The sequence below is a fragment of the Apostichopus japonicus genome, chromosome 7 (genome assembly GCF_037975245.1).
Source record: "Apostichopus japonicus isolate 1M-3 chromosome 7, ASM3797524v1, whole genome shotgun sequence".
Lineage (NCBI taxonomy): Eukaryota > Metazoa > Echinodermata > Holothuroidea > Aspidochirotida > Stichopodidae > Apostichopus > Apostichopus japonicus.
The window spans coordinates 22,960,111-22,978,658 of record NC_092567.1 but is presented as its reverse complement, the minus strand read 5'-3'; the positions used below and the strand labels follow the sequence as shown (position 1 = coordinate 22,978,658).

The 18,548-nt window shown below is 37.2% G+C and overlaps 1 protein-coding gene and 1 pseudogene across 1 annotated transcript; both read right to left on the bottom strand.

Moving 5' to 3' along the window:
- Positions 1-604: 604 nt before the first annotated feature.
- On the bottom strand, positions 605-17,584 carry LOC139969789 (tetraspanin-1-like). The gene is made up of 10 exons (XM_071975063.1): positions 17,358-17,584; positions 9,471-9,566; positions 8,154-8,351; positions 7,556-7,630; positions 6,678-6,782; positions 6,259-6,372; positions 4,849-4,965; positions 3,881-3,970; positions 3,275-3,344; positions 605-3,212 (listed from the first exon to the last, which is right to left on the bottom strand). Exons 2-9 carry the CDS (start codon positions 9,525-9,527, stop codon positions 3,279-3,281), a joined length of 822 nt encoding a protein of 273 aa, XP_071831164.1. The 5' UTR covers positions 9,528-9,566; positions 17,358-17,584; the 3' UTR covers positions 605-3,212; positions 3,275-3,278.
- LOC139970339 (U2 spliceosomal RNA) lies at positions 16,549-16,625 on the bottom strand (annotated as a pseudogene).
- Positions 17,585-18,548: the final 964 nt, after the last annotated feature.

Below are 18,548 nucleotides of genomic sequence, written 5' to 3'. Positions count from 1 at the left end.
GACCTTTGACCCTATGTTCATTCCATTCATAAATAAATCATTCTATGCAGAATGTATTAATATCAGTTTTATGTTCCATTAAAATGAACTTCACTGACTAAACAAGGTGTCTTTGTTTGCATTTCCAGATTTGCCTTTTTTTTCCCGCTTTTCGTATGTACAACAAGAAATTTGCAATAAAATCCATACGAAACTACCTTATGAATATGCATGATATTTCTGCATTAATGATTATTCTTTCAACCAATAATAGACTGGGCTGTTATAAGTAGGATGTGGCAGTGACATTATTTGCTGCAGTACAAAATATTGAAAACATATGCGACAAGCAGATGAAAGAAGTTAATGACACCAGTGTTGGGAGATTAGATCAGAAGTTCCTTACCTTAACCACACCCCCCCCTGTACCCCACCACCCACCCCCTTGCTCTTATACCCTTGAATATATGTACAGAAAACCATGTGGATACTGAAATGTATATGCCATGCACTATTTTTCTTTGGTGTACATATTTTCGTGGCATAAACATCATCTCAATGAATTCTTAACTTGCTTAGTACCCGATAACACTTTTGATCGAAGAGAAAAATGAAAATTGGAAACTTCTTCTTTTTTAAATATTAAGATTTATTAATTTATGTGAAATTCGAAAACAAATCAAAATTTAAGTCAAGAGTAAACTTTGTAAACACAATCAAACTTGATGAAGAATTATAAAATATGACATTTGAAGCCTCTTAAAATATATTTTACATATCCGCAACTATATCGCTGCACGTTTCTATGCAAAAAGAGTTCAGAATTATGAATGGCATCATTTAAGATGGTATGTGATATTTTCTATTTATGAGAAAATCTGTAATATTAATTTGAATTACTGCAAGGATGAATATTACTACATGGCTTCTTTATGGAAACAATTCCAACAGCCTGTCTAGACGACGGATTTGATAAGTAAAGGTAAGGTTTTGGAATTGTTATTTCTCATCCATTTTAATGCAAATAACTTTTTATAAGTTTACTTTGGTTTGACAAAGGCAGACCAAACTAAATAACTTTATAAAAGAAACAAACTTGTTCGATTGCCATACTTCATATTATTTGAATTTTCGTAATCGAAAGAATGTTTGACAGTTATTTGCATGAGATTGGCTGGAATGTTATCGTTTCGCCGCCGATCAAGTTAATAAGATTGTAAAAACAAAAAGAAATCATTAAGAAATTGTTTATAAATGACCGAGAAATATAACAAGGTTCATGTGTCGCACAAAGAAGTAGTGACGTCACTATATTCACAGGCTCATAATGTTCACTTTGCAAACAGATGCAATATGCATGATAGCTCGCTGTACAGTACATAATGCACAGTATGGTATATAATGTATCCGAAACGGTATTAGGTGGACATACCATAGACTATCAGCCGACTTACATTTGAGCCGACTTCCAGTTAATCAACACAGTTGTGCGTGATCAACATTATGCAACAAATCCTTAGTGTATAGCATTCTGACGTAACGATCGCGTGAGTCATTTTAAATTATACATGTCTAGGCCTATGAATAGCCTGTTTTACATTCAGAAATAAAGAAAATACACCAGTCAATTTAGTTAATCATTCCCAATAAAACTGTTCATAACAAACCAAACGAATTTCCAGGATTAAGCTCAGTTTTAAACGAAGATAACATCAAAAGTGAAGATGGGACATAGGCCTACCACCGAATAACAACTCTTAGTTACATGATTAAAATCAAAGCCGACTCAATGTTGTAAGGGACGCCAAAAAGTTAATTGAATGTGAGTGCTGTTGATTCTGAGTCGAGTCTACACCAGTATCCTGATACATCCGACATTATTTTATGACAAAGCCTCTACGTAATCTTATTATAACTTCAACCTCTTACAAACTAACATACAGTTCATCAAACTATATTCTATACTTCCCATATGATTCCACGCAAATGCTAGATTTGAGCAATCGGCCGAGACATAGTTTCACGTGTCACCTCAATTTGCATATTGCATACACAGAGGATGCACATATGGTTTTAGAATGAATTTAGAGCATTATATTGTCGGTTACCAAAACGACGACTTAAGAAAAATTCAAAATGTACAATTTGTTCATATTTTACACACTTCAGAGCCGGTACCGATTGAACTCCCCATGTCACCAGTATATGTACATATTTAATTAAATATGCATATGGAAACAGAATATTGATAAAAGGAAGATTAATTTTCAAATATCTACAAGCCTCTGTATTTTTCATAAAAGCCAAGAAAAGATAAAACATCGGGAGAGGAAGAAGACGAATTGAAAAGTATGAATCATAAATTTTGAAAATGAAATATGCTCATATTTTCTTCATTAAATTTTAAAAAGAGAAAAAGCTGTTTTATACAAGTTTAAAAGATTCCTGTCAAATATCGTGGGAGACATGGATATTATTTTGCAGGCTGTTATCTTTATTACGTTATAAGTTTTACTCATAGTACTTCGAACAGACTTGTAACTCAGACGGAGCGGAAATATACACCAAAATATTCCAAATCGTTTATTTATTCCTCGCTAAATTTCTCTTTGGTCTAAGTCTACAGTCAACATTCATGTTGTGTTACAGGTGAGTTTAGTTAAACCCTAACCCTCTCGGTAAAAATCACAATATCGCATCTGGGTCAAATATGATGTACGGATAGTTTCATCCCCTGGTTCAATATAAAATGATATACGCCCACTGGTTGTTATCATATGATATACGCCCACCTGTTAATACCATATGATATCAGCCCACTGACTGATATCAGTAAATACAAAACTGCTTGATATCAGATGATATCAGCCCTTTGGTTGATGTCAGCCCTTTGGTTGATGTCAGCCCTTTGGTTGATATCAGATGATATTAACCCACTGACTGATTTCAGTTAATACAACACCGATTGATAGCAGATGATATCAGCCCTTTGGTTGATATCAGCCCTTTGGTTGATATCAGATGATATAAGCCCGTAATTTGATATCTACATGTCGTTACATATCATGTTTCACCAGCCTGTTGGTTGACTATAAAAGTTTTTAAATTGATATCCGATAATAAGCCTGTCGCCAAATAAAATATGTTGTTTGATATAAGATGATCTCAGCCTGCCGTATCAGCCCCATGTAGATTGATATCAGATGATACCAGCCTGCCGTATAATATCAGCCCCAAGTTGGTTGGTATCAGATGATAACAACCAACTTGGGGCTGATTTCAGATGTTATCAGCCTTGTTTATACCACGTCTTCATCTTTCTCCATAGTAAAGCACACAATCAGAGCAAAAATGAATAGAAGAATCTAAAGAAACAGAGAAGGAATAAAACATGTTTAATTTTGATAATATCCACATAGAAATAAAAACCAAAATCAAGAAATTTATTGTATAAATAGTATTACACATAATATGGAATTTTATAGGAGTAATATAGGAGTTATATAGGAGTATATAAGTAATGTTATAGGAGCTATCCAGATAGATCTTTCTGCCCGTGAAAACAAAACATGACGTCATCAGACCTAGCTGACTGAACCTGTGGTGGAATAAGAAAATCTCATTTTCGCTAACGCTTCTTAAACAGTTGTCAATGTGCATTCGTATCGCTGTTCAACGAAGCCCAATGGTATGTATTGTCCATATGGCAGGGCAGTATATATATATATATATATATATATATATATATATATATATATATAGTGAATCTTTGATAAAGTTCCAGAAATGTTCAGTTGCCTTAAAGCGTAGCATGAAATTACCAAATAGAGTGAAGATCATGTTCATAAATCGCCCCGACTGGCTGGTATGCTAGGACAAGTTTATCACATGATTAACTAACCTCAAATGCTGCTAAGCCGATTCCGACAGCGCCGACTAGAACGCTGTTTGATATGATGTAATCTTGGAAGCTATCATAACAGCCTTCCCCCTGCATAAAAAAATATCAAACGATACATTAACATAAAACGATACATTAACATTAAGTGGGTTACTAAGATCTGATTATGAAGGGGAGGGAAACCAGAGAGAACTTACCCTTATCCCAACAGTTTTGTGAAAACCTCCAGAGTGCACATATTCGTATAGCTCTTGTTTAAGTAGCTAGTTTGTACTGCAGGAATTTGTGGTACGAAATGCACAGAGGATCAATTCTGAACGGTAAGTTTTGAGGTGTCTTTGTGATATGCACCCATAGATCAAAATCATGTTTCCCCAATGTTTCTACCACTCCCCCCCCCCCCCCCACGACATGGTTTAACATCCCATTTGCCATGTCTTCGATAATAACAGGAATGTGTACCCAGGATGAATAGGGATGAAATTACAACTAAATTTGAGTAAATGTTACTTATTTATATGTTGTTATGTTGTTTCCTGATTGACATCTTAGCTATGAAGCAAAAATTTATTAATAAATCGACAAATTGAAAATTTATCATCAAAGCGATGAGAATGAATAATTTATTTAAATCTCTCTGCATTAATTAACTAATAAATTGATGGTTAATAAATATACTACTTTCTAGGTAAAAGCCACCAGTTTAACGTGACGAACTTAATTATATACCGTTCTTACTTTCCAGATTTTAGTCATAGTGACGACGACTGATACATTTGATTACAGACCTTTAATGAGGTTTTTAACAACAAAACACAACCAGCGAAACGAACCTAAGTATATAACTTAAAGAACCGAATAATATATAGAAGGCCGTAAGGGCAAAAACACATACTGCTAAGATTAACAATATAATACAATATCATCACACAGATGTTTACATAAATTTGTCTACAATTTATACTTACAGTACCAGCCATATAGCTATTGGGAACTGGTTCACCATTTTCACCGTAACATTTCGCAATATCAGTAAAGGCTGCCTCGTCGATTGATCCGCTCAGCACGACGGTTGTATCTTGAACCTGTTGAAAAAGATTTTTTTTTAGAAACAATGTCATGAGCATGCATAAGTTATCAGTATTTCCCAGAAATATCAGCAAGCTAACAATTGGTAGACGGTTTCAACGTACTACCCTGAAGTTTCTCCCTCCCCACCCCACCCCCACCCCTCCTCCCTCCCTACAACTAAACCTGTACATATAAAATGATTAATTAGAATATTAAGTGTCCAAGAGAGGAACAAATACCAGGTATGTGCCCAGGATTTCCTGAGTGCCGGTTACACTGATCGCCGTCATGCATGGGGGGGGGGGGTCTAAGGGGGAGGGGGTATCTCCCTCCCCTTGGAGAAATTTTTCGATTTTTGAAGGTGCTCAGATGCCAAATGCTTGCACTTGTGTAGCTTTTAAGCAAATACACAAGTATAAGTTTTGCTAACAATTTACATTTTTTAATTTTTTTTTAGTGAAATATATTAAGTACCTGGTAAAAGTTATTAGTTTGTTTCAAAGAGACTTTACAAAGGACCGATTGAGAGCCGTAAGTAATGTTTCTCGCATGCGTAACTGATGCATTATTAGTCTGTATGAATTTGGCAAAGGCTTGGCCCAATTTATGTTGAATATATTGTTAGGAATGTCGGGATTTTAGATGAAAATAGTGCTGGGCGGGATTCACGATTTTTAAGACAGTGCTGGGCGGTAATTTTTAGTGCTGGGGGGGGGGGGGGCGCCAAGTGCCGCCCAGCGTGGGCACATCCCTAAAGTACCCTAAGAGAGTGACATCAAAATGCTTGTTGAACATCCTAAGTTGCAACATTAGTGACCATTTTTTAACTTTTATCATATTTGGGATTAATACTGATGACCTTCATAGGTCATGACATTGATAGGACCTTCATATTATGACCTTTATAGGTCACGTGTATGACCTCCTCCATCTTACAGGCTACAATCACAAAACACTTAGCAACGGTGAATCTCTGAAGAACCTACATTATCTGGATAATTTTTCAAGCAGTAGATGAGAAAGTGTAGACTAGATAAATAATGAAAGTCTCATAGTGAATGCGTATTGCATTAATTTTTAGAGAGCCGCAAGGGATGAATTTTGAGCGCAATTTTCGAAACATTTCGTGAAAGCGTGCATGAGGGGTGAGGTACAGTTTAGCAAAGCGGAGACAACCTTCGCTCCCTCCATGTGGCTATGCTAAAGCTCTTTTGAGAGTTTACGTTAACAAAGGTGTACCCCAAGTGGGTTGTAAATTCCATTATTAGTCCATTTTTATACCCTTGTAAGTTGCCTTGGTTACTTACGGCACAGCACGTGATTGGATAAGCAGCACCACTACGGTATTTCAAGATGGAAGAATCGCCGCCCCATGTTGTACTGGCCCAGTCGGTGTAGTTGTTGGTTCCGCAACATTCAAACTGGAAAAAATACCACCAAGAAAATGATAAATAAAAAAGAAATAATTACATAGCAACATAGAAATCATGTGAAATGATGCTGTGTCAATCCTTCTTGGTACTTACATCATAGCAACCAATGAGGATTAAGACGATCAAACAGGGCCCATATCGCACCCAATGTTTGAATACATGATTTGAAGTACAATGTTGGCAATAGGGGAAAAATGTAAATTAGATGTATACATGGTCTGAAGAACGGTTAACAATATATAAAATCTTGATTGAACGAAACATCGTTGTTATAGCAACTAGGAAAAACTTACGAAGATTTGCATCGAGTTCCAGCCAACACTGTAACTGTCTGTTCCATTCTCTGATTCGTAGTCATCTAAGGTTTCCTGAAACTGTGACGTCAAGAACTCATTCACCTAAAAGAGAAAGCAAGTTCATTCAATGAGATTGAAGATGGGGAAACAGCATATGCTAAGAGGCTATTATCCATATGGTGGGAGGGGGAGAGGGGAATTGGTGAGAGGGGGCGGGGAGGGGTGTTGGCAGTCGGAAGTGAAGCTTAAGTAAAATATTCAAGATAAGTAATTGATCCAGTTTATGTATAGAGAGAGAGTGTGTCATCCCTAAGAGGGCAATAATTACATAATAGTCCTCCGCACACTGCAGTACAACTTCTCAGATATTTTAAAATCACAACTAACCGAGAGAAAAATATCAACTCCACAAAAGACTGCTTTTATTAATCTCCGCAAGATGGCAATGTAGGCCCTACAATGGAATTACGAGTGTTTACGAATTCAAAGGGGAGGAGGGGGGGGCAGGTCCCACGCAACTGCCTTTATACACAGCTACAATTCTTTTTATGTTTAAGAGTTAATTTTTAGCTGCATTTCAATGGTAATGTAAAAAACACTTACACACGGAGTACATGCATTATTAAATGAATTTTGTATTATTTTCAACTTTCAAATTCCCATGAAGTATTGAATTCTGTGTCATTTATATTGAATATTTTACAGCTAAATTATTCTTTGTTTTAATTATTATTATTATATTTATTTTTTAAATACTTGTTGTGCTGTTGTAAGCAAATTTAAATGTCTTGTCTAGGCCTTGTCTAGGCCGACCTTGTCTAGGCCAAATATGGCTACACACGACTCTGACGTCACTTTATAGAGGGAGTACTCACCTGACCACTGTATGCATATACCACTGCACAGACGGCCACTTGAGCGGCGATAATCACGAACAATATGATCAAATACTGCGAGAAGAAAGACGAAGAGAACAGCATGTCATACTTTTGAAAATGATTAGGATCATTTGAAAATACATATTGCGATGAATATTTCCTTTCTGTTCGAACTCGTGTCATTCTTAAATGTAAGAGAGTACAAACTGTAACAAGATGGCGTAACCAAGGCCCGAACCCCCAACCCTCTTCCAGAAAAGTGTGCCCTCAATGTTTGCCACCGCCATGTTTACAAAAACTTCCCAGGTTACAGGACACAAATATTGTAATCCTCTCCCCTCCTTTAAGTTTTTGTTTCCATCTACCCCCCCCCCCGGTCAAACGGTTGTACAGCTTTAATTCGATATCCACTTAACACTTTACTACCCGCCTGCATTGCCTGTATCAATGACATATGCTGTCTTTATTCCGCTACCTTGAAGTTATAAGTCATAGATTTAACAGACTGTTTCACCACCACCACCCCCTCCCCACCCTTCCACCACCCACAGTCCACCTCCTGCCCTCTATCCAAGGAAAACATTAACATACTCACCAAACCAAGTAAAATCTTGCTTTTACAACAGGCTCCAAACAAACCCAGTGCAGCGAGGATGAAGACAAATGCCCCTATAGCAATAATGGCATAAACTCCTGCTTGGATTATTCCATTATCAAGCACAGATAAAATGTCGAAGCTGTATGGTGAAAACAGGATGTAGAAACCGACAGCCAGTAACGCACCACCTACCAACTGTAAAAAAAAAAGTGGGAAAAGAATAAGAGGATTTAATGCATCACCTATCAACCATAGACCCAAAAAACGGGGGTTGAGTAAAGTTTTTTGAACCAGCTAGGGTTTTCAAAGGGTCTTGAGGAGGATAGAGGAGTTGATCCTTGGAAAGCGTCAAAGCATTTGTTCCTAAACTATCCGTCCATTATGTCTTGATAAATAGCAAATATTATTCACACGGAGCTAGCTATTTCAAGACAAGGCTTCTTTGGGTCGCGGCGCGCCTGAGGGTATGACAGTGGTTTAGTCCGTATCGCCATTAGCAGAGTATATGCTTCTGAGAAAGACTTTTTTGTGTGGATACAACATTTAGAAGAATATAGCGAAACACAAAACATGTTAAGTTCAATAGCCCTGATAACACATTCAATTCGCTGTAATCGGATGCATTTGCAATTTTATGATAAAAACTTAAATATTCATAACTTCGCGCGCGGGTATACAGAAGTCATAAAAGGGTGTGGTTTTAACCTTTATTTTTCAGAGAACTTTGTTAAGTATACTTAGCTATAGCTACTAGAAGATTCTTAACCACCCCCCCCCCCCGAAAAGCAAAACAAGCAATGTACCCCATAAAGAATAATCGATAGTTCACACATAATGCATCGTGGTTTTGCACTGCGATGGAGGGAATATTGACTAATTATTGTACATTTCGAACCTATACTAGGAATGAATGTGTAATAAAAAAAAAATCGATAAAAATACCTCATCAACAGCTGACAGAATATATTTTCACACATTTTATTTTGTCAATAGTGGTGCCGTAATATGCCTCTATATGCCTCTATATTACGTTGTTTATTATACACCAAACACAGGTATGCATTATACTGTATATGCTAGTTCTATATTAATCAAATACAGTTCGGCAGGCAACCATGTGGTGAACGTTCGAATGATTGTTTAATGTGATGCACGTTGGCCGCTGATTGAACCACGATTTAAAAGCTTGTATAAGTCTCACAAAGATATACAGTACTTCCCAAAAATAAAACAACTTAAAACCCAAAAACAAACGTGAATTAACCCCCACCTCCCACCCCCCCCCCCAAAAAAAAAGAAGAGAGGAATACTTACAAAGAATATGCAGTTAAATAGCATAAGAAGTGACTTTGCGACCAATGCAAACCCCATCTTTATTATATTCTATTCTTGCTTTCGTCGATGAAATATCTGTAAGGACAGAAATAAAATATTGCAATAACACAATCAAATCAAAAAGTAAGCCTAACATAAAAAGGTTACCTGCTTGCAAAAGGAACACCGTTTTTTCGCAGAACAGGCTCACGGTATGATAACATATATGTTTTTAAGTGTCAAGGCATATATGGGTAATTACCGTGTTAATTTTGCAAAAGAAATGTCATATTGATATAAAGGAGGTTATATCAAGAGCGTGACGTATATTATCTTTCGATAGATATTGACCTTTCATCGTTTTAGATCATGTTGAGTTTTGCTGACCTTTGATATTTACAAGAAATTTTAAATATTTTCTTCATGAAAGTATGAAGTAAAGGGGATCGACTGGACCAATACGTCACATGTATTATTCTGTTTTCTCTGATATTGAACATATTCGCCTATAGTAAGTCAGTCTGACGTCATCGGCGATGTCCATCATCGATGAAGACAGCTCTCATAGAAACTAACGTGGTCGATTGTACAAATCTATAACACTAGGCCAGAAATAAACCTATACAAATATTTCAGTATTATTTTATCATCGCTTTCCTAATGTCCTCTTTATCGTTTTCATCTGCAAGCATGGTTGTTACTACTTCGTAAGATGATCTATCGTTAATTCATTTAATAATTGTCATGTTTAATCATTGTCATGGTATTATCATCAATCTGCAGACGACAAAGTATAAACAAAATTCCACAACGATATCATTCGAACATGTATAGGCTAGAGCAAATCGCGCTTAAAGTGTTGTGTAAACATTAGATTTTGAATACATGAATAACTCTCTGTGTGCATGTAACAGTGAAGGTGTGTTTTTCTGTTTTATTTATACATGTAATAGGAGTATATAAGCTCAAGTGTTATCAAATCTGTCAGGCTCAGTGTAATTCGCCAACGACCGTAAACTGATGGTTGTGAATGCAAGCGAGACAAACATCGTAATGGATTATTATTTGCACTTTAAAGATGATAAAATGCTGTTGCAAGAAAAGAATTGTTCACTATATAGTGGCTGTACTATATGAGTATTTCCATGGAGTATCACCATGTAATCGATGATATTTTCATTGTTTTGAGGGGGGGGGGGGTAAAATCTAGTCGTTTTAGATTATAGGTATCAGGGGCGTATCCAGGATTTTCTAACCCGGGGGGCGCGAATTACTATGTAAGCGGAGCGCCACCATCGGTTGGCGCGCAGCGTACAAGAAAATTTCTGGTTTTGACACCCCCCAGATCACCGGAAATGGCACATCTCGGGCTTGAAAATGACCAACTAGATGTTCACTATTGCCTGAGTAACCAAGTATTTTCCCAATATTTTTTTTCTCCATCCGTAACCTTTTTGAAGATTGTCACCAGTCACACATCATGTTCGACCTTATCGCATCTCCTGTGGATCATTGCTTTTGTAGGTGATTCTACGTCGCGGCCCACAATACCCGTCAGCCCCACTTTTCAAGGTTTTAAGCCCATTATTCGTTCAGAATTTGAAAATTCACACTTCTCGTGAAATCAATTCACTTCAAAACATACCCATAATGTTGCACAAAATTTCATCTATGGACAGCCAATACAGAAAAACCTCCATGTTTAGGAATGTTTGTCAGGGAAATCTGTGCCCATGCACCAATAAATTAACTGTGTCTGAATTTTCGAAATTTCCCTGACAAACATTCAGAAAATTCGGAAATTCAGACACAGTTAATTTATTGGTGCATGGGCGCAGATCACTCTTGGATAATGGTGGGGACGCGTGTCTATTCTCTGCTACTATCTAAGCGGAGCGCGACCATGGGTTCGCGCGTAGCGTACAAGAAATTTTTGGCAAATACTCCTCCCAGATCGCCGGAAACAACATTTCCCAGACCCAATGATGCTCCCATACCTCCTTAAGTTTTGGACCTCGTGGCTTAGAAATTTAGTCTGGGGAAATGCATGGGCGTCTGCAGGAAAGAGTCAGGGCAAAAAATAATCCAAGTGGACTTTTGTATACGATGGGTCTGGTTTTGTAACTCATCGAGAAGCGATTAGAGGGGTGGGCGTAGGGTTGTGGGGCGCGCGTTTTCATGCAGATGGGAACAATCTCAAGAGGTGATGGGTGAGAGAGGAAATATGGAAACGTCAAAAATGGAGTTGTCAATGATTTTTTTCGGACCGTGAGATGTCTCAAGAAAAAGGAAAAATTCAATCTATTTCACATCATCACAAAAACAAGCTATAGCTGCTGAAAATGTATCGGCACTAATGATGCTGTCAGGTAGGCCTGTTATCCCCATTAATTATCAACTGTACTGTATTGAAATTATGTTTTTGAAAATACAGGTTATACAATGCAGATGTATAAGTACACACACCTATTGCTTGAAAGTCCCCGGAATCAAAGATTTGAAAACAACAGCAGGTCGTTTATGTGCGGCCCAGTCAATTGTTCACTCCTTATATCTGGCCCGTTCATTCAAAAAGGTTGCCCACCCCTGATACGAGACTGCCGTTTATAGCTTTATGTGTGTTCATGTACAATATAGTTTTCTATTATGTGTTTTCTGTTATGCACCGAACTCATTTAAGCTTTCGAGTGCTGCGTAACTATGCCATTTGCTAAACAAATATACCAAAGCTTTCTATAACACTTTTGTATTAGAAACCTTTGAACGATACTTGTCTGTACGGTCCTTCATTTGTTAGAAAGCTCGCACAGTAACTTAGTAATCAGGTAATACAGAGACTGCTATTGATGTCAGTTAAGATTACGCAACCACAGTATAGAAACACAATGTACAAGCTATTATGCGTATCTTATAGGCCATGGCTAAAATTACAGTGCTGAGCACAAGACGACGGCTGCACAGAACTTTTAAAGGAGAAGTGAACGAAATTCCATCACCGACTATCAGTAACGTGCGCAGAATTTCGTAGGTGCGGCGCCAAAATTTCAATTCTACGACGTCGAATTTAGGTGGATAAAAACATTACGAAAGAGGAGTGTGACTGTCAGGTGTTTTTTTTTAAATTGTTTTTAATGCGACTCGTATGTAGGTGGTATTTGGGGCCAATAACTTATGTGATACAAATGTCTATAACAAACAACCCATCATATTGAGCTACTCTTTGAGAGACAGGTTTTACTTATATCTTTCAAACACACACACTCAGTTGCTCTAAAAAATACGCGAAGATATTGGATATACGCGACTTAGAACTACAAGAAAACTTCTCTAATTAAGAATTAACCTCTATCTATGTACAGTCAAAAGCGAATACACATAGACTGTAATGATCCGTTATTTTTAGAGAAAGCCGAAGAGAGTTATCAAATTATAGGAACGATCAACTGACTGGGAAGTAAAGCAATAAATAAAAATATAAAAATAAATGAAGAAGAGCAAATGGCACTTTCTTAGCGAGAACTTTTATCCCAACGAATCAAATCCATTTTATGGCAAAAAGTTTCTTCTTTTGCTCCTATCAAAGATATCTAAAAACACTGAGTCATGAGCTTATGTTCTGGTTCACGTGTGTCGTGTGCATGCGCAATTAAAACATTAAAAAAAGCGAATGTGTATTGTGCCAGTACTGGCACCTTAACATTGGATTAACCTCTAAAAAGTTCGTCCATGCTCTAACTTTCTTTCGATTTTGACCTTTATTTAACCCACTTGATAAAGATGACGCAACTGCATGCCAAATATGGACAGTGCATACACCCACAAAATAAACACGTCTCTATACTGTTATATTAAATATGTAAAAAGTACACACAGAGTTTTCCAATAGTTTACGGCAGCAAATTATAAAGACCACATGACCAGGAAAAAATACACCTTTTTTTCACAGAAAAAACCCAACTTGAATCCATGCCACGGTGATGCGATAAATATATTTCCAATTTAATTCTTGTTAGATCCAAGGACGAACGAGGTTGTCGAATAATAGATCATAACAGGTGGGGCAGGTTTATAGCGTGGAGGATTTAACACTTCTGGTTGGAATATATTTGTAATAAATATTGATTTATTTTATCCTTAACTATATGTACATTTGGTATTCATCATATATTACAAACTAAAATATAACTCTTGCTGTAATAATCATGACTATATGAACTGTTTATATGTAAGAAACTTATTCCGGTATATACGTACCGAACTGGCTGTTATTATGTACCAATGCCCTATAAATCCAACCTTTAATAAAAATTTCCCAAAAAACAATATTTTTTTTTCTCATCTAGAATGTAGGTCGTTTCATTTTACAATTGATAAGATGACGACACAAAAAGAAGTATAATGATAAAAGTCAAATGAAATATCAAATGAATAAATGAAGGTAGATAATATTGTTTGTCAAACTTGCATGGTTGTCTGCACTGGGTTAACGGTTAACGCCGGTGCCTTTCAATCATTAGGTCCCCGGTTCGAGTCATACTCCCAGATTAATGTTTGTCATCCAGTTACAGAGTTGTTGACAATAACGTTGTTGACAAATAACAATTCATAATCATGGACGTTAAATATGAATGTAAGAGACTGGCTTCGGTCAGCTTGCGGCTTTGATAAGCCAATTAGGCTTCTTCGCGAGTTCCTGTTTGCAGGAGGATCTAATATACATAGGCCTACATTGTTATAAAGTATACGGAATTTTTCAGGCACCACTGTGTGTTTACAAAATGACAAAAATAGACACACACCATATTGCAGAAATATTACATTCATATCTAGCTTAAAAAGTGTCTATTTGAACAACTTTTTTTTGCATCGGTGTTACCGTGTTGGTCAAATTTCTATCATGATTTAGGTTTTCAATGTCATACTGAAACTGATGCAATTATATGACCAGTCAAGTTTAATCTCGAGTAATGAATTAAGAGACATTAAAAACATTTTCTCAATTTCCGATTGGCCATTTCCGATGAATAGAATCGATTTGAAAAGAATAATTAACAAGTCGCTAATTGGACTTCATTATGTATAACATATGCATGTATAGAAAGACGCCATAGGTTTATCATTTGTAACCGTAATGTAAGTAAAGAATAGTTAATGAGTTTTGCAAAATCTCTGGAAATTGACAACCAAAGGCGAAAACAAGGGCTTAAATCTGTCCTTAATGAACTTTCATCCTCTGAGATAGTAGTCCTTTATTCTGGAAACTGGTGACATTATTATAATAAGATTGCATGGTCATTGATTTCTATTGAACAAGACAGTGACAACAATTGAAGTAATAGGGTTTTAGGTATGATCAAGAGGAACTTCAGTTTTCTGAAAGAGGACATCGTAGTTAGGCTTTATAAGCAGTTGGTTAGGCCTCATGTGGAGTATGCTGTGCAGGCTTGGAAAGGGTCTAGAGGAGGGCTACTAGGATGATTACTTCCTTAAAGAGGGTTCCTTATTATAGGCGGTTACAACTGTTGAATCTCACCACACTGGAGCTTAGGAGGTTACGTGGGGACTTGATCCAGGTTTTCAAGATTGAGTATGGTTTCGACAATTTATCCTTTACCGACTTTTTCATGTTTGCAAACAGTAGTTGTACTAGAGGTCATTGTCTTAAACTTCAAAAGTCGCATAGTAGGATTAATATTCGGCATAACTTTTTCTCTAATAGGGTTGTGAATGAGTGGAATAGTTTGCCTGAGAAAGTTGTACTTGCAAGTAGTGTCAATGGGTTTAAGAATGCTTTGGACAAGCACTTTAAGCATTGTAATCGGGTCTGAGTGTTTCTGTCTCAGTTTTTTCCCTCTCTTTGTAGGGTCCTTGATGCCGGGGACTTAAGTGTCCCTCCTGATCCTTTTTTTTCTACTAAACTAAACCTATAAGGACCTGGTTTGGCATTTCTTTAAGATGACGTAACATTTTAATCGAATCTATAGTTTGATTTTAACAATGGTCAGCTAGTCCATATAGAAAGACTTCTCATTACTATTGTGTATGAAGTTCTCTTCCAGCAGAATATGTATTGTATTTGCTCTTTTCTCTTCTTAGAAATGAAATTGTATTCTGCTCCCAGAATCAGAATAATGTCGTGAAGCATACTTGACTGGTATATGTATACGTATTAAAATTAGCTTATTACTGTTGTATTCACCCCAATAGTAAAAACTATTTGCCTATGTAGAATTGTACGTAACGGCTGCTTAACGTCTAGGTCACCTAGTTACGGTCTCTGGGAGTGGCATCAAAACGATTAAGCTTTGATTATTGCTCACGATTTTGGTCTTTCATAGACATTCAGGGAATCCTTTAATATTGATTGATCAGCTGGGAATTCCAGAGTAATTCGCCACCGCCCCCCCCCCCCCTCGCTCTGATATGTACATATGTTCTTGAAGATCACTAACAGCGCGTTCTGGGTCACCCGAACCCCCCCCCCCCACGCAGGGAGCTCAATGTACTTGTCGACCCTGCAATCCCCAGGACAATTATGCCTGAATCGCTTTATTTACTCCTCTATGTTCAGTGACGTAACATTACGACACTATGCATTATAGTTCTGCGTATGCTTCTATAGGAGTATCCCTTCGTGATCGGATTATTCTGTTTTCTTGGTAAGTTGAGAAAGAAGTCACTTCCTTGTTCTCTTGTGCTATGTTCTCACGAAGTACGTTACGCTTGCACAAGTTTAGTCTTTCCGTATCGTTGTTAGGAACCCTAGGTCTTTGAAACTCTTGTAAGGTTTATCAGAAATGCCTTCTTAACGCCCCTGGTACTGGGACAAAAGACCCCTCTAACCCCACTGTAATCCCCCTCATCCCCACCCACTTATGAGTTCTCAGTAACTTTCGGCCCTCTCCAGCACGGTGTCACAACTCTGTTTGGTCTACACCTGCAGTCTCTGTTGTTGAGGTATACTTTTTAAGGAAAAGTCGCCCAGGAATGAACCTGGGCACGAAAACCAAACTACCGAACGACTGATCCGCTCTCAACCCCAGTCCCCTTGCATCGGGACTGTGACTGTGTGATCATCGTCGGGTGTGCATCACCATTCTTCTCGAAAGGGAACAGATACTACACATGATCTTAGCCAAAAGGCCGAGAAGCGAGTTGTTGAGGTATACGAGGACGTTCTGATATACGCAACTTTCGGGTGACTCGAGTGATAAGGCCTGTATTATTCTACCACAACGACAGGCTGGTTTTTATACCTAGATCATACATAACTATATAGAGGCCAGCTAACACTGTACTATGATACACATGCATGGATGAACGCAGCACGCGAATCCTTACTATGCATCGTTAGTATACCATTCAACAAGTATATATCTTAAAGTCATAGCCAAATGACTAACCTTTCTTTATTCGTTCTGTTTTGTTATTCTTTAAAGTGCAATTTTACAAGCCGGGTTGAAATACACAGGCTCAATAGCTATTGAAGTGTATAACCAGACCTAAAATACTATGTACAGCAGTATGAGTACGGGTACCTCGTACAAGTATACAATTCCGATTATAATGAGTACAAGTATATGGTTTGAGTACGAGTAGACCTAATGAAAACTTCCAATAACATATCTACTAGATTTCTAAAAATGCTTCGAACGTGAGTACAAATCCAAGAGGGACGAGTACAGGATCTGACAATTAATACGAGTCAGAGAACGGGCCGGACTTACTACGAGTACTCGAATGTATACGATGTGAAACTTAGCAGTTTAAAAACGTATAGATCGAAGCCACTGATAGCAAACTACAACCTTTACATACATCAAACGAAAACAAGTACAACTTACAAGTAATATGCCTACTGGGTATACGTAGCGATAGCAACCTTACCTTGTAAATTATAAAACGCTCTGTAATACTCTGTATACTGCTAATCATACAACGATCGTCGAATTCTGTGGTAAACGCCGGTCTCACGAACGATTTCCTTCAGTTACCAAAATTCCTGGTTAAGTGCTATGTATGTCTCTTGACGGAACTTACAAGCTAATACTTCGTCACGGTGATTTCTCTAGCACAATTCCAAATGACCCAAGTCATATAAGAACGGTCTGTTACGTCACCATTCAGATCAAACAATAGCCTATTCTATATATAATCCATGCAGTGTCAATTCTATTCATGGACTGGTTCGCATGACGTTTAAGCCCCTCCCCTCGTTGTCGTGTGTATTTTGGAGATGAGTACACACTTGGAGAGCGTTGCTATGGAAATAGAAAGCGCTGCGTTGCAATCTGATCATTGCTCAAATTACTGTCTGTCAACATTTGCCATACATTGGAAACCTTTCTTAGGTTATTTCGCTTTCTCGCATTATACATTTAATGATAGGTTGAAGTCTAAACATATTAGTATTATTTTGTTAACGTTTTAAGGTTTCATCAGTGTATAGGTATTGCCATGCTAAATCATTGAATCGCCATGTTTGCATTGGTCTTCAACGGCTTCAGAAAATGTATATTGATTATCTTTTAAAATCGATAAATAACTTAGTTTGCATTCCTTTCTATCACTGTTTAGTCTGCGGTAGTACTTAATTGTACAAGGGACAGCCTGTATTAGCATCTTGCAAGCCGCTCTGAGATCAACCACGAGAAACATATTGCAGATCAGAATGTCTTACCAAAAAAGATAATTATTTCCCATCTCATTTTAAATTCCAATTTATGATGTATGAATCAATATTCGATCATGAATATTGCACACTCATGTTGAACATGGATGTGCGATTAAATTTGTTTACATTTGAACAAAGTTTGTTTGAATAATGTGAAGGAATCTTAAACATCTGTGCATCATTTAAATTATTTATGACTGAAAGCCAGAGCCTTTTATAAGTAACTTTGAATGATTTTATGTGCATGGGTTTCGTGATCTCAGTGTAGAGTGTATCGGTTATTATATTTGAAAATAGAATGACATTTTGGGTAATGTCGTAAATATTATGTGGTATAATGTAAATCAAAATAAAACAAAATTGTTAGCAAACTGCTTATCCACCAAAAAAAACCTGTGTAAGAG

Excerpts from the sequence above, each read along its gene's own strand:
- LOC139969789 (XM_071975063.1), bottom strand. The coding sequence starts at position 9,527 with ATGGGGTTTGCATTGGTCGCAAAGTCACTTCTTATGCTATTTAACTGC. Across the intron at positions 6,783-7,555 it reads TATATGCATACAGTGGTCAG|GTGAATGAGTTCTTGACGTC; the intron begins GTGAGTACTCCC and ends TTTCTCTTTTAG. Across the intron at positions 3,345-3,880 it reads TCGGCTTAGCAGCATTTGAG|ATTCTTCTATTCATTTTTGC; the intron begins GTTAGTTAATCA and ends CTGTTTCTTTAG.